This window comes from Mytilus trossulus, chromosome 11 (assembly GCF_036588685.1).
Source record: "Mytilus trossulus isolate FHL-02 chromosome 11, PNRI_Mtr1.1.1.hap1, whole genome shotgun sequence".
In the NCBI taxonomy this organism is placed as follows: Eukaryota; Metazoa; Mollusca; class Bivalvia; order Mytilida; family Mytilidae; genus Mytilus; species Mytilus trossulus.
This window is the reverse complement of record NC_086383.1, coordinates 65,262,239-65,279,290: the sequence shown is the minus strand read 5'-3', so window position 1 is coordinate 65,279,290 and position 17,052 is coordinate 65,262,239. Positions and strand designations below refer to the sequence as shown.

The 17,052-nt window shown below is 33.0% G+C and overlaps 1 protein-coding gene across 2 annotated transcripts; it reads left to right on the top strand.

Moving 5' to 3' along the window:
- Positions 1-364: 364 nt before the first annotated feature.
- Positions 365-11,616, top strand: LOC134690548 (uncharacterized). 2 transcript variants are annotated; one of them, XM_063550505.1, is made up of 2 exons: positions 365-419; positions 10,406-11,616. In XM_063550505.1, the coding sequence occupies exons 1-2, from the start codon at positions 390-392 to the stop codon at positions 11,246-11,248; spliced, it is 873 nt and encodes a 290-aa protein (XP_063406575.1). In that variant the 5' UTR covers positions 365-389; the 3' UTR covers positions 11,249-11,616. The 2 variants fall into 2 exon arrangements, with proteins under 2 accessions (XP_063406575.1, XP_063406576.1); XM_063550506.1 differs by lacking the exon at positions 365-419 and adding an exon at positions 2,426-2,545.
- The last annotated feature ends 5,436 nt before the right edge of the window (positions 11,617-17,052 follow it).

Here is a 17,052-nt window from a genome sequence, read left to right as displayed (position 1 = left end):
CGTTTTTAAAGAAATGATGTGTGGCCAAACCAAACACGTTTGAAGAGCATACACGATCCAAAATTCCGAAAAGTATTACCAAATACAACAACAGTAATATAATGCAGTTGACTTTAGAACTCTTAAACTTAATTTGCCATTGTACATTGTCATTTTTAAAAATGTTCAGTGTATAATATTACATTGCGTCATTCAATGATCGTTGATTGATTGGAGATTACAATTAATTCGATCTGAAGGCAGATAATATAAGAATTCTCTGTGTTGAAATGTGTATCCAAACTTTAAGGTATAAACATTTATGGAAAACAATTAAAGATCTTAACTGGTAAGCTATTTCAAAATATTCATAACAATTAATATTCATTTTTTACGAGCAATGTTCGGAAATGGAGTTTAGAATTATACGGCTCGGCAAGGTAATTATTTTTCTGCAGTCATCAATCATATATTCTCATTTGAGAAAGGAAAGGACCTTTTAATCTTTATTAATCGCCTTTAAATAAAAAGAAAAAGAGTAAAACACAGAGAATTGCGTTCACTTAAGACTTTATTTGTGAAAAAAGATCTTGTCATCGTTCTTAAAGTTAAAGATAAGAATACGGTTGGTACCTTTCAGTATTTGATCTGAAAGCAAAAAAAAGATCTGAAGGCTTTCTTTGCTAGTATGCTTTGTCTATATGCTTCTTTTGTTGTTGACAGGTTCAAAGATATTTAGTCGAACATCCTATAGCTATTTATAAGTGTTAACTTACTTAAGATATACAATATAACAACGGGAAATACTCTAATACCAAGATAGTCTACCTGATGCTGAATTACTGCTAGGTTTTTCTATGACAACACAATTGTGTACATTTAAATACAATGTTGTAGAGTAGCGTCTACAAGAGACTTGTTTTTGGACAGATCTGATAAATATTGGACCCATTGAGTTTAGCGCAAGGCTCCATGCTATGAAAGACATATACTTGACACTAACTCGGCTATCATGTAATAGTGACAAATGTTTCATGCTTGAAAAATCAGATGCAGACAGTTTCACCCATGCACTCATGTGTAAAGTTTATATAAAGGTTATGTACGGAGTATGACTGTTAACTTGATATGTATTACAACTGAAATATCTTTAAAAGATATTTTTCGATTCATCTGAACATTTACTTATCTAATCTATTTATTCAAAGATCTATTTAAATATTCATTAATATAAATATTGATTTATTCTTTTATTTTATTCAATTCGTTATTTTTAAAAATTCTCATTATTTTTAAAAGACTCTGTATTATACCACATTTGTATTTATGTTCATGTATATTCATACTCTCCTTAAACAGTTAAAGATAATAATAAACATATATATAGACATTCGAAATCATTATTCTTGTTAATTAAGGCAATATCTTTAACAGCTTTGTCTTAACGAACAACTACATATTTGTCAGGATTATAGTTTGAAGTATCCACAATTTTAAGACTTCAAAGAGAAATCGTCAGATTTGGATTTTACACCATTGATGGTATAGGTCGTTTGTATCGTCCTCAAATCGCTTTCTTCTATTAAAATGAACTGCTTTTTTTTCTTTTATTTTCGGAAACAGATGTCATGTGTTTAAATAGCTTATAGAATAGATAATGTAAACGGAATATGTGTCAAAAAGTAAAATCTCAAAAATACCGAAAATCAATTCGGGAAGTCCATAATCACATGGCAATATCAAATAAGAAAACGCATCTAAAACGAATGGACAAGAACTGTCATATTCCTGACTTGGTATAGGTATTTTCAACTGTAGAAAATGGTGGATTAAACCTGGTACTATAGCGCTAACCCTCTCACTTTATAATGACAGTCTCATCAAATTCCGTTATATTTACATTGAAAGAGACAACAGCCACCGATGGATCTTCAACATAGCGAAAATCGGTGGTTCTTTCTTGGGACTTTGGCTACCACCACCATTAATAACTAATCGATATAAAACAATACATTTTGTAGTTATAAATGTGTTAACGATCAATTAATCAATCTTCTCCAATCGATATGAAATTAAAAAAAATACATATCACAAATAGTTAACTTATTATGCTTGACAATATCGTATCATCATTGTTTTTGTTTTTGTATTTGAAAATATGAAGATATCGTAAATATTATGTTAAACACATGTTTTATTTCAGAATCCAACTGCTCACGTAAACATGCATGCTCTATACGTGACTTCAGCTGCGTTATATTATTTGCCTTTGAGAATGTTTTGACTCCTTACGTAAAAGATAAAATCACTTACGGCCTTCAGTCTTATTTGAATGATCATTGTTTTGAATTCTTTGGTTTAATTAAAAATATCATATAGTTTTTTAAACGAAGCATTAATAATTTAGTTTTATATTAATGTTTTGAATGAATTCACTTGGAAGTAATACAGTGTCAGTATTTAACCGGCGTACGTTTGTCCTCTACTTATATTTTATGCGGCTTTTGGTTTTAGTTCTTATAAAATACGGAAAAAAAACATTGCATAAATATCCAAGATATGGCAGGTTAGTTATACTTGTTTGAATTTGTTAGAATGGTGTTTAATACATATTTAATTTTCTAAAGATAATGGTATTTTTACTTCCCCTTTTCCTGTTAGTCGGGAAAGTATAAAAATTATTATCAAAAGTTAACTCATGCACTTCTTACGTCTTGGCTCTAAGATGTGGGATTTCCTCATTGTTGAAGGCTGTTTGGTGATTGCTCACATTGATGTCATTTTGATTGATTGGTGATTGCTTTACGCTGCATCAGCACAAATAAAAGGCTATATCGCGGCGAGTAAATTGAACTTAGGCGGATAGTTTTGACATCAGCATTCATATCACATCTCCTTATTTTTGCATTGAGTTCGTGTTACTTAATTCTTTTCTGTGGGATGTTTTTTATTTGCCTTTCTATTATATTTTTTTTATGAAAAGCTGTTGTCGGTTATTCATAAAAAGGTTTTCATTGTCTTTGTTTTAGTCTCTCCCTTTTCATATAAAGCCCGCAGAAAAATACAAGAGGAACAAGGTTAATTATAGTATAGTATCAAGTGCAGATGAACTAAAAGCGCTATAATCCAAGACGTTATACAACCAATGATTAATGAGAAATCAAGATTTAAATCGTTGTGTTTTATCATTACAGGTTGTTTTATTATTACAAATTGGTCTTTAGTTATCAATAATCCATGGAACTACAGAATAAAATACAACCGTTAATTATAGAATAATTGGAAAGTTATTGATGTTCGTCGTTTCCTTTGTAACTTTTTGTTGTATCGTCATTTCAATACCATCAGGACATGTCCTGGTCATTGATCAATAGAGAGTAAAAGTGAAATGCTCTCCCTTGTCAACCCCGGTAATTTTTCTACCTTAGTGAGGCTCAGGGTTTGGATGAACGAGCCATAGCTTTTTCTTTTTTTTCTTTTACACGTATTTATTTTCTTCCATTTCTGTATTCGAACTATTAAGACACCCAATTATTTTCTGTTCTCTATTTTGCGGTATTGTTTGCCCATTTTTTTTTAAATTTTTTGTTCCTAGATCTCTATATTCCCTAATCCACATCAAGACCCTCGCCTATAACGGAATCATTGGAAAGTTATTGAAGGATAGCATTTCCTTGGGGGTCTCATTGGGGGGTTCCGATCCCGGATCCCGCTTACTGTTTTGTCAGATTCCCATATCCCGCTTACACTATGTACGTAAGCAATTCTCATTGTTTTGTCATTTCCCGGGTCACGTAAGACCTCATTTCCCGTTTTCACGACACAATAATTTGACTTTCACGTTTCACGCTTACAAAAAATCGGCAATCCCGCGTCACGCTTAGACCCCAATGAGACCCACTTCCTTATTAAAAATCGTAGAAAAGTCATTTCAGTGCCAGCAGGAAATAGTGATGGTCTTTGATCAATAAAAAGTCATAAATAGATTTAAACAAAAACTATCAACAACTTCAAGGCATTGAAATCAAATGGATAAACACGAACAATTTGGGAATGAATTATAAATAATGAATAACATTGTCTCGTATTAGCCATTCTTTAAATGGATCTTTAATGTGCACGTATACGCTCGTTAAATTTTATACAAATTGAACTCTACCGTCGAAGCATTGCACTTGTGTATTTCATATTTAAAAATTGGACATAAAAATACTCTAAATACAGGGGTAAGTGCATAAAAATAAGTATTAAATAAACTCTTCATAGATAACGACCTTAAATTTGTGTACGCGCCAGGCGCGCAAAACGTCCACACAAATAAAATTGAGAATGGAAATGGGGAATATGTCAAGGAGACAACAACCCTACCATAGAAAAAACAACAGCAGAAGGTCACCAACAGGTCTTCAATGTAGCGAGAAATTCCCGCACCTGGAGGCGTCCTTCACCTGGCCCCTAAAAGCTTGAATCATAAAGGTTCAAAAGGTCAATTGAAATATGAAGTTGAAGGGCATTGAGGACACAAAGTTCTGAAATATTTGGCCAATTACAGCTAAAGCAATTTAATCATGTGGTCGAACACTGTCATTCATAGTACATGTATTTTGAAAATATCTTTTTTTTTGTAAACAGTTGATTTATGATTTATATGACCATATCAATTAATATTTCATAGTAAATTAATTAAGCATTTACAGGGACACCGCCGATACCACTGATTCAATATTTTTTTGTCAATAGAACTTCCAAAAGAATTCGATTGTAAATTAGGAATATATATATATTGGGAGTATATAATTACTTTTCCGCCACAATAGTTTGTTTTTGAACTTACATTCACCTCGACAGCACTATGTCGTCTTTTGTTTTAAGTCCGACTATTTATAGTTATTTATCTTTATTGTTTTGATTCCGTCTATTTATAGTAATTTACTGATCTGATCTTTCGTATCAGTGTCTGCATCTAACCCCTAGTTAATTTAAACCTTTATTTCTAATTATAGAAACACTAAACACCAACAACAAAATTACAAAACAAATACCAGTCTAATCATGGATAGATTTGCATTTTTTCTGGCGCTCTAATATCCGTCCCTGGATGCTGGTCCAAAACAACAGTTCTTGGGAAGGGGGTCCTTCAAATGAGTAACTATCACTCAAATGAGGATATTTTTCCTGTGTAATATTAGTTTTTTTAAATCAATATGATTATTGAAAAAAAAATACATATTATATTTTCTTTTAAATTTTATAGGGAGAGCAAATCTGAAGCAGCGTTTGAAATTCTTTTGAGATAATTGAATTTGTTTGTATGCCCCACCACTAAGTGGTCGGGGACATATAGTTTTACCTTTGTCCGAAATTCCTTTATTCCGTAATTCCGTCATTCTTTTGAAAACCGCTTCAGATATTGGGCTGATCTATGGATGCTAGTTTTACATGACGAGTTACAGATCAAATTTAAGTTTCGTTCCGCTCCGCTTATTTTTGCCAAAATTACAGGTTTTGGACTTTGTTAAATTGTTTGTTAAATTGTTGAAAATCAAAGTTATCTACATACTTTTTGAGCTGATTTTTTTTTATATGTGAGACTACCATCATGTTTGTGTTCACATGGGTTATTGAAATTGCAAATTTTTCAACTTTTGGAGATGAGGCCATTCGTGTCGCTTTGACACATCTAGTTTTATTTGTTAAGCTCCATCCTTAATTATTGTAACATGGTACTGAGTTATTTGTTAGTTTTTATTTAAATGTCAAGTTAATCTGACACAGTTTGTACCGTATGTAATGTATATATTAAACTTATTCCAGTGCATGACCTCAAAATGTACATAACATTTAGTTTCAAAACTGTCACAGCTACTGATTTTATTTCAATAGATGCAATTCAACTACTAAGTCATCAATTTTGAAATTTAAATCCTCGTTTTCACATGCAAATTATAACTTATAACATGTAGTTTTGACATTTCTCTTACAAATTGGTTATGCCATGACTGCATAATAACAATAATGGTATGTTTTGATACATGTATTATATATAATGGATTTCATGGTGGTTCTATCAAAACGCTTGGTATTTTGGTGCTCGCTTCTGTTAAGACCCCGCAAATAGTTTTTTTTTCTCAAAGCGACTTGAATACACTTAATAAAGCATGGTACGAAATGTCGGGAAGAACAAGCAAGAAAGTTTTTCAAAAGGTAAATAATTTAACATATTATGAAGTATTTAGTACGCGTTAAAAGCATTTTTTTGTTATCTCAGCGGTTAGGACATCCTAGCTAAGATAGTCATAACTTTCCTATGACAAATCGATAAACAGGCCACTGTACTATTTAATTTGACGTTTTATTATTTTCCCTAGCAGTGGCGGATCCAGAAATTTTCATAATTGGGGGCCCACTGACTGACCTAAGAGGGGGCCCGCTCCAGGCACGCTTCAATGATTATAAGCAACCAAATTTTTTCCCCAAAAGAGGGGGGCCCGGGCCCCCTGCCCCCCTAAATCCGCCTCTGCCTAGTCCCAACATACGACTTCGAGGACAACATTTCCTATTTCAGTTATCTTCAGTTATTTTTTAATCACTTGTTTTGCTATTATTTATTTTCATTTTCCGTTTTCTGTTTTTGCAATTCAAAAAATCTAAATGTCTCCATAAAAGCTCTGTGACATTAAATTGGGAAGAATTATTTTATCGAATAATTTGCCATGAAATAAAGAAAAATAAGCAAACTTTATATATAAAACATGTAGGGACAATCTATCCTAACCATATTGAAATTTGATATCAAAAGATGACCCTTAACGAACATGAGTTTATTTACGGTAACAGCTAATATAGAATTTTGCTTTTAGGTTAAGTAAGTACTAAAATAATTAAAATGGCCGGGGCCTGACGTGGTATAAATTCTTAGGAAATCGACTCTACCTTTTCTCTATGATGAAATTAAAATTTAAAAAAAGAGGCAGGACAGGAGTTTTGATTTAAAAAAAAAAGGCCAGGAATATGTCTAAAAGACAACAACACGACCAAAGAGCAGATAACAGCCGAAGGCCACCAATGGGTCTCCAACACAACGAGAATATTCCGCATCTGGCTTCAGCTCGCCCCTTAATAAAATGTGTATTAGTTCAGTGAAAATGGACTTCATCCTTAACTCGATCCAAAACATATAAATTAGTTTGATAAAGAAAACCAAGAAATTAATCATTAATAAATTAAGATGTGCAAAATGACAATATATAATCTAATAGAGTATGTGATAGTTTTAAAAGTTCTAATGAAAGGTTTAGGAGAAGCGGATGTGTACTTTGTAGGTGTGATGAAGTCCATTTCAGGCTAAACTTATTCCATAGAATCATGAAGAAATAAATTGAATAAAAGCTGCAAAAATACATATAAGAAAACAGATTCTATATTTGAAATATAAAAAGGTGTTTCGTGTGGTTCAGGTGTATTTCGGATACAAAAGTGCTGCGGACGGACGAACATCTTCAAAACTAACATTATGTCAACTTGACTCTGTCATTGAATTGAATCAAGTGAAATAGATTGAAAACATTTAGGATCGTCAATTTAAAAAAAAATCTTAATATAAAGTTTGCCTATTTGGCTTAAGTTTTATTTTGTTCGTAAAATTTGTTGTAAAATATTAACATAAAATGCATGAATAATTCTAATTGACATATATTGAATAGACACGTTTGTATTTTAATTTCAAATAATAACATTGTTTGTTATACAGATTTAATTAAAATCTATCTGTTCATATAATTTAACCTCCAATGGGTACATTTTACCCTTCAATAGATCATGATAGGGTATCAATAGCTTAACCCATGAAGATTTACGAGTGTACGTAAATTAAAACTTGTTGACATAAAAAGTCTTAATTTGATATATACCATGCATGCAAAATAATTGCAGTGGGTTACAGAGAAGGTAAGACTTATATTTGTCTTCATATTTGTTCATTTGTTATGCCCCACTAAGGGGTATTATATATTGTTCGGTCTGTGCATCCGTTCATCAGTCAGTTTGTTCGTTCGTCCGTCTGTCCTGCTTCAGGTTAAAGTTTTTTGTCAAGGTAGTGTTTGAAACAAAATACACATGTTCCATACGGTATGATCGAATCAATAGTAATGCCAAATTTTCGACGGTCCACTGAACATAGAAATTGTTTCTATTTGAACAAAGTCTATGCACAGACAACACTTTTCCCGACGGTATTATGGGGTTGATAGATGTCTGTTTCAACGTCCAGTTGCAAATTTCAAATTGAATGCATATTCAGGACGAGAGCACCTGTTTTATATTCGATCGACACTCTGAGCAAGATATATAACGTGCTAATTGACAAGGTCTGCTGGAAGATATGTCACCCAATCCAGTATCATTTCGCGTGCTAAGCGGAGATGCAGTAAATACCAATTTTTAAGTATTTTGCGTTGATAGTCAGGGGCTCAAATGCAGATATAAATGGTGCGTGTTTACAAACAAACTGCATTACCTTCGTCTTTTTAATAGTTTATGTTGTCATATCTTTTTATGTCATAACCACATAGTAGTACCCCGTAACCCGTATGACACGTATGTTCCTTAATTTCTATGTACATTCAAGAGGGTCTGGATTAGAGGGTTATTTTTTTTTTAATCTTAATTCTCTATCATTTATTTTGTTTAAACATTATTCTCCTTTCTCTATATTTTAGCACCCCATTTTTCTTTCGCTTTATTCTTTTGGTCTATTTTTCTTCATTATTTATTCTTTTTTGTTTGTTTGTTCTATCATGTATTTTGTTTAAACATTATTCTCCTTTCTTTATATTTTAGCACCCCATTTGTCCTTCACTGTATTCTTTTTGTATATTTTGCTTCATTATCTATATTTTTCATCCATTATTTTCTTTTCTGCAAACCTTTACCAGACCCGTGTTCAAAACTGTTCTACAAACAACATCATCGGTACCAGAAAACAACTTATCTTTTAAGAGAGGTGACCTTTAAAATCAATTTTCTAAATGCATCTATAGGTGAACAGTGAGACAGGAAGATGGTGACCTTATACGACTATTAGTTAAACAGGCAACATTTTTTTCACATGAACTTCACGATTTTGAAATTCACATGAAACATTTCTCGTGAGATTCACCTCAAACGATCTTATACACGAAACTCACGTGCAAATTTTCATGTGAATTTTATGTAAATTGAGATTCACATGAATCTGATGTGAAATTTTTCACATGAATTTCACGTGAAATTTATCCCCCCCCCCCCCCCCCAAAAAAAAAATTGATATATTTATGATTTTAATTAAATTTGAAAATTTAGATGTTATTTGAATTACTCTATTTTAAAAATTCACGAAACTGATTTCATATGAGATATGAGATTCACGTATAAGGTCGTTTGAGGTAAATTCATGAGAATTTCACGTGAGATTCACATTAACTTGAAGAGAGTGAAATTTGCCTGTGTAATAGAGTTGACCTTCATGGCAGGTTCTGGTAATATAGTTGTTTTCAAGATCGTTAAAGATGATCTGAATTTGACTGAGATTGCGTTTGAGGACAAACAAAAGACCTACTCTTTTTTTTCTCCAGACATTCATTATAGAATCGTTACTGTGTTATATAGCCATCCAAAGTTCTCTATTCTTTATATTTTAGTGCTCATTACTTCCATTACTTCCATTATTTACATTATTCGTTCCTTTTTATTTTTGTTTATCTAGTTTTTCTTCTTTTTCTTGTGTGTTAACAGTTCTCTTTTCTATAAATTTTCTCATTTCTTTTTCGGGGGGGAGGGGCTATGGATTTTTTTTGGAAAAAAGAGTTTGTTTCCAGTTTTTGGAGGAAAAACAATAATTAGTGTTTGACCCTGAGAAAAAAAAATGTTTGTTTCACCCTCAGCTGCCACTTTATGTAATGTTAAAATTGAAAGAAAAAAAATGTTTTCGACTAGTCGCCAAAAAAATTAGATTGTCTTTCGCCGAAGGCGAAAAAAAAAGTTTGTCCGGAAAAATCATTTTTTTATTCTGTAATAAAACATGATCTAACCAAAGAATCCCGGATAAAAATATTATACTAGTAATTATTTACGTAAGTATGCGAGTCTATCGCATTTGTCTGGCGATCAAAATTTTAATAAATATATGAAGATGTCACAGTGGTGTGAGTGCCAATGAGACAACTCTCCATCCAAATAACAATTTATAAAAGTCAACCATTATAGGTCCAGGTACGGCCTTCAACACGGAGCATAGCTTGGCTCACACCAAACAACAAACTATAATGGGCCCAAAATTACTAGTGTAAAACCAACGGGAAAAACAACGGTCTAATACTTTTTGCGATTTTATTTGTATTAATTATATCTATCTTTTCTCAAAATGTTAATAATTATGTATTATTTCTAGATAAACATAGTAATGGACAGCAGATATGCCATCAAAAGAAATCAAATGCGTCAAAGAAGGTTGTCAACTGAACTTGAAAATATTCACTCAAGACTAGAAGGAAGTCTATGTTTGCTTGAACACGAAGTAAAAGAAATAAAAAAAGACCAGGACAAACAAGACGAACCGGATCCGGACTTCGATATTTCGTACTTTAAGAAAAAATCTGAAAATAACAATATGGGTGATTCTAGAAGAAGAGCCAGTAGTTTTAGCACCAGTGAATCTAAAACTAACACTGATGGTCCCCGAAAACCCAATTTACATGAAAGACGAGGAAGTATTTCAAAAATACACAAAGTCGAATCTCCTGTTGCGCAATATATTACAAGTCCTTTGGTTCCATCTTATGCTAAAACGAGACGGATGTCTCTCCCAGCCAATGTATTTCACTCGCACGAACCTTTCATAGGTATACATGGTTCTACCTCAAACAATCCAGGGGTGAACAAGGGGAGTGATACCAGCTTAAAAGGCAGCCATAGTGATATGAGAAGGTCACGTGACAGTATAAGATCACGTGATAGTTCACCGGAAATGGAAAAATACGAACGTCAGATGATACGTTTAAAACGCGAGTTAAACCAAAGAATACCCAAAACTATTAAACAGTTGTCAAGAATACCACTAACGTCTACAGAAGAGCGCCACATCATAACGTATATAAAGGAAGAAGAACACAAACAAATGACAGATCGGAAAAACGCCGAAATTCTCGAAGGAATACAAAAGTGCACCTATCTAAGGACGAAAAATCCTACAGAATTGTCGGTTGAGGAAATGTTAGATAGATCACCTGACTAATCACATGGGTCATAGACTATAAGTTCTGATCAAAGACATCATAATCTATTTTAAATTTGACATTAAGATATATTTACATATCAACTAACCCGGATCTTGACGTAACGCTAAAACAACATAGAAAAACTGCATTGCCTTTAATGGCTTATTGGATAAATATTATATTTTGGCATAGATGTGCAGACTCAAGAGAGCAATGCATTTCCCTGTTGCAAAATAGTGTCCCTTGTATACAGCTGAAGTACTTTAAATATTCATGTAAAAAAAGTTCTATCTTCAAAGTACTCTTCATTGCAGTCGTAATTATTCCGTCATCGTTTTTTTGTTTTTAAAAGGACGTTAATTGATAAAAAAAATTGTGAGTTTAATTTGTTGTTTATAAATAAAAAAAAAAAAGAAGATGTGGTATGATTACCAATGAGACAACTATACACCAAAGACCAAAATGACACAAATTATACCTGTTATAAATCATTTAATGAAAAATTATACAAATTAAGGATATTCAACGACTTTTGCTCGATTTCGCGCAAAAATAAAACAAACACTTAGCAAACAACATTTACTGCCCTAGCTCACAAACAACGGTTTATTGATGGGTCTTTCAAGTGCTCCACGATACATCTTTCTAAATCAGTAACATCAATTTTATCAGCAATCAAAGACGCCCTTCAAAGTTATTGTAAAACTGCCTATTCTAGAGATGGCGTGAATCAGATGTGGATAGTAAATACTCCGAAGATCTTTTAGAGTACATACAATCTAAGATTCTTTCATCTTGCAATAGTATCTAAACATTTGACTTTTCTACACTTTACACAAGTATTCCCTATTCCTAACTAAAAGACAAATTGACAGAGTTGGTATGGCTTTCTTTCATAAAAAATAATGTCAAACGTAGATACAAATATCTTGTCTTAGGCAGGAATAAATCCTACTTTGTGAAGATCACTTTGATTCAAACAAAAAAGTCTGTGAAACTGACATTATCCAGATGCTTGATTTCTTGAAAGAAAACATATTTTTTACGTTTGGAGGACGTGTTTTTAACAACAAATCGTTAATCCCATGGGAACCAACTCTGCAACTCTTCTTTCCGACTTGTCCCTTTTTCTTATGAGGCCGATTTCATACAAAAACTTCGTAGTAAGAAAGAAAAGAAGTTAGCAATATCCTTTAACTTTACTTTCCGCTATATTCTAGTATATGATCTTCTCTCACTAAAAAAATCAAAATTTGGTGAAGATGTTGAACTCATCTATCTAATCGAACTGGAGATACATGATACAACCTATACAGTTAAGTATGCTTCATGTCTTGCCTTACTTATAGAAATTGACAATGAGGGTCGGTTGAAGAACAAACTTAACGACAAAAGAGATAATTTCAATTTCCCAATAGTGAACTTTTAGTTTCTGTGTAGCAACATTTCAGCAACACCTGCATACGGAGTATATATCTCTCAATTGATTCGATATTCTCGGGCTCGTATTTCCTATCATGATTTCATTGATAGAAGATTGCTGCTTATAAAGAAGCTATCCAACCAACAGTTTAAAATGGTGGAGTGGAAATTTTCTTTTCGTAAATTTTACGGACTACACTACAATCATGTTTTACGTCACGTAGTATCCGTTTCACAGATGAAAGCGGTTATGTTCCTTATGTCGTAACTACAATCCCGTTTCCATTCCAAGAATGAGACTTACCGAATAAGACTACTGACAAGGTTGGTAATAACAGGACGGGTGCCCAATGTGGATCAAGATCTGCTTACCCTTCCCGACCACCTGAGAACACTCCAGTTTTTGGTTGGGTTCGTGTTGCTATGCTATCTTTCTATGTTGTGTCCTGTATTCTATTGTTTCTTGTCTTTTTCTTTTTTAGCCAAGGAATTATCAGTGTATTTTAATTTGATGTATGAATTTGAATGGCACTCTGGTATCTTTTTCCCCTCCCTTGTCTGTATTGAATGATACTGCAAAACACTTACCAGTTTAGAGGGACAAATGATGGATGTCAAATCATATGAAACGAGATTCCTATGATAGAATATATTTTTTTTCAACAAATGTATAGTTTTACATAAATTGTCTATACATAATTAAACAATAAGTACACACTAATTACGAATCTGAAATGTTTAATCGACAAAATGTTTCATTCGGTTAGTATTTTTTATCCAAACAGTTTCCGGTAATTAAATTAAGGATCGACTTCGATGTCGATTGACTCAGTTTACTCGAATTCAAATTGAATAGTACGAGTTATTCTGAAACGCTTTCATATTGTACTTTTCACCGAAATGAGTTCTACCCATCACTTTGTTAAGTCGAGTCGAATGAAATCGAAATGTAGAAGGAGCAGTTTAAAAGATACAACTGATCGTATTTCCTTCTGTGAGAAAATTTGCGAGTTCAATGACTCAAATCATTACAAATAAATTGTTCTTACCGAAATGAAACTAGTCCTCTCAATTGTAATATTGACAACAGCAGTAATGTTAATTAAAACAAACTCACAACAATTAAAAGCTACTAGCCAAAATATTTTGTCATATATCTATTCATAACCAAAAAATAATCATACTTCCAATGTTATTGAATATTACATTTTGTTATGATTTTCAACTAAATTTGAATATCGAATATCGAATACCAAACCGGCTGCTAACTTCACATCCATTACATAACCTGGCGTGGATATGAGATACTGACCAATCAATTTAAACCGGACCGAGCATATTGTTTATTTTCATCTTGAAAATGTAGACAGGATGTTATTGTCGTCTATAAACTTGAATAAAGTACTCCATTTTGAAGTGTTTATTAGGCGACCGAGTAAACCTTTCAGTTTCGTGTCATCAATGCGTAAATGTGCAGTTTCTTCTTGATAGAGGGCTGTTGCTAAGAAGGAAGCTATTAAACCAAGAGTTCCAAATGGTGAAGTTGAAATCATCACTTCGTAAATTTCACGGACGCCCTTACGAATTGGTTGACCGTTATGGAATAACCGTTTCACAACTGATATCGGATAGTTTCTTACGTCGTAACTACAATCCCCTTCCCTTTCATGAATGTGACCTACCGAATTATACTATTTACCGGATTTGTAATCACATAAGCAACACGACGGGTGCCACATGTGGAGCAGGATCCGCTTACCCTGCCGGAGCACCCGAGATTATCCCTAGTGTTGGATGGGGTTCGTGTTGTTTATTCTTTAGTTGTGTCATGTGTACTATTGTTTGTCTGATCGTCTTTTTCATTTTTAGCCATGGCGTTGTCAGTTTATGTTCGATTCATGAGTTTGACTGTCCCTCTGGTATCTTTCGTCCCCCTTTCTTGAAACGTTTTCGGGAACGTTTTCGTACGTAAATAGTTATCAAAGGTACCAGGATTATAATTTTGTACGCCAGACGCGCGTTTCGTCTACATAAGACTCATCAGTGACGCTCATATCAAAATATTTATAAAGCCAAACAAGTACAAAGTTGAAGAGCATTGAGGATCCAAAATTCCAAAAAGTTGTGCCAAATACGTTTAAGGTAATCTTTGCCTGGGATAAGAAAATCCTTAGTTTTTCAAAAATTCAAAGTTTGGTAAACAGGAAATTTATACAAATGACCACATTATTGATATTCATGTCAACACCGAAGTGTTGACTACTGGGCTGGTGATACCCTCGGGGACGTAACGTCCATCAACAGTGGCATCGACCCAGTGGTGTAACATATCCAGAAATCAACGCCACTTTGCTTATTCGAATATTATACTAAAGAAATCGGATACGGGTCACGGAAATTACTAAAAATTATAGGGAATTTTGAAAAAAATGCCTTTTTTAATTTTAATTTAAGTGATAGACAGGTTGCCGGGGCAGAAAATGAATATACACAACAATATACACCATTTAAACGAAACATTATGACTGTTGTTGCAAAAATACAGGTTCCTGAGCTATTTTAAATATCGAAGCGAGAGGCCTTTAACATTGCAGTGTAAAATACAGGCTAAAATGGCTGAAACGTCAAATTTTCCAACTTCGTGTTGAAAATTGGATTACAAGGTCATTACAAAAACATGTTGCCGGGGTGGATTTTGAAACTTGAATTTCCAAAGAATAAGCAAGTCCAAACCTTGTATGTGTAGTCGTTGAACTCTAGGTTCCCACGTAAAATTAAAATGTCACTATTTCAAGAAGAATGAACTCACGAAAGCACGAAAAAATCACTAAATTCACGTTCATTGTTTTGATTTTGACCGCCTGACAACTTTACGGAAATATCAAAGTGATTGTAAGTAAGGACTCTGTGACGGGCAACTTATAATATCCGTGTTTTAAAGATTTTAATGATATCAAGCCTATCAAGCCAGTCCAGTTCAAACTACTATCACGTGGTACAATTCTCATTTACATATTATGAATATTAATTAGCAAAACCACTACTCATTTCTGGCTATGAATAGTTATCAAAGGTACCAGGATTATAATTTAGTACGCCAGACGCGCGTTTCGTCTACATAAGACTCATCAGTGACGCTCATATCAAAATATTTATAAAGCCAAACAAGTACAAAGTTGAAGAGCATTGAGGATCCAAAATTCCAAAAAGTTGTGCCAAATACGTCTAAGGTAATCTTGTTAAATCAAATATAAGTCGACACAGTATTTGCTTCCGAAATAGACCGACCTTGACCTTAATAAATACAGAATCATAGATGTCGAGGTGTTGAGGTGTTAATGATAAGTGAGAGGCCAAAGCTGTGTTTGTTTGTTCTTTTTTATATGTTCGATTTGAATTGTACTTATTTGTTAATGTAAGTTTATTATGAAATTTTTTGATTTAATTCTCTTGATTTAATTACTTCCCTTGGTTTAACATTGAAAATATTTATTATTTTAAATTTGCGGACAATCAAGTCCTTTTCCTTCATGTATCTAAATCTAATGTGTCTTTGGAAACTTCCTTTGGCGGATACATAAAAAAAAATTGTGCAATTCTAAGGGAAAAAATATAAAATTTGACTTTTCACGAAATTGGAAGGATGAAATCATCAATTCATTAAAAGATTTTGGCCCAAAACTTAAGTAGGTAGGTAGGTTGAAAGTTACAAGGTGTTTCTCTGTGTGCAGCCAAATCATAAAAAGTTATCTTTTTGCATATGTATTTCTGGTTTGAAACTTGCTCTTTTTACGATTTTCCGTCTTTTATATTATATTATATAGCAATTATATACTACAGTTACGCTTCCAATTCTTAAACTAAAAAGGTCGAAAGATTTCAAAGTATAGTATGTTCCTTTGTTCACAGAAAGAAGCCCTGAAAACATCTACAATTCAACTATATGAGGATATATTGTCATACTAGCCCAAAAGCACAATAACGCTATGACTAATCACCAAAAAAAACACTGATAACGAAACAATTGACCTTGAAAAAAACGGATAGATTGTTATGTGTCCCGGTAAACGGAACATTTCATGCTGTAACTGTATTAGACGTTGTGTTGATTCCAGAAGTGATAATGGTTTTTATAAGCTGCGTTCCACAAAGATTAAAGGATGAAGATATGGCTACGACAAAATACACATGTCTGTCCTAATATATAACAGTTATGGCTTCGACAATCTACACATGTCTGTCCTCATTCTATGTTCAGTTGACCGTGAAAATGGAGGAAAATCTCTAATTTGGCATTAAAATTAGAAGGATCATATTATAATGAACATGTGTATTAAGTTTTAAATTGAGTTCATCAAAAACTACCTTGACCAAAAACTTTAAACTGAAGCGGGACAGA

What these genes read in the sequence shown, in the direction of transcription:
- LOC134690548 (XM_063550505.1), top strand. Translation starts at nt 390, where the DNA reads ATGGAGTTTAGAATTATACGGCTCGGCAAG. An exon ending in GAATTATACGGCTCGGCAAG is followed by an intron (nt 420 to 10,405) that starts GTAATTATTTTT and finishes TATTATTTCTAG; the next exon opens with ATAAACATAGTAATGGACAG.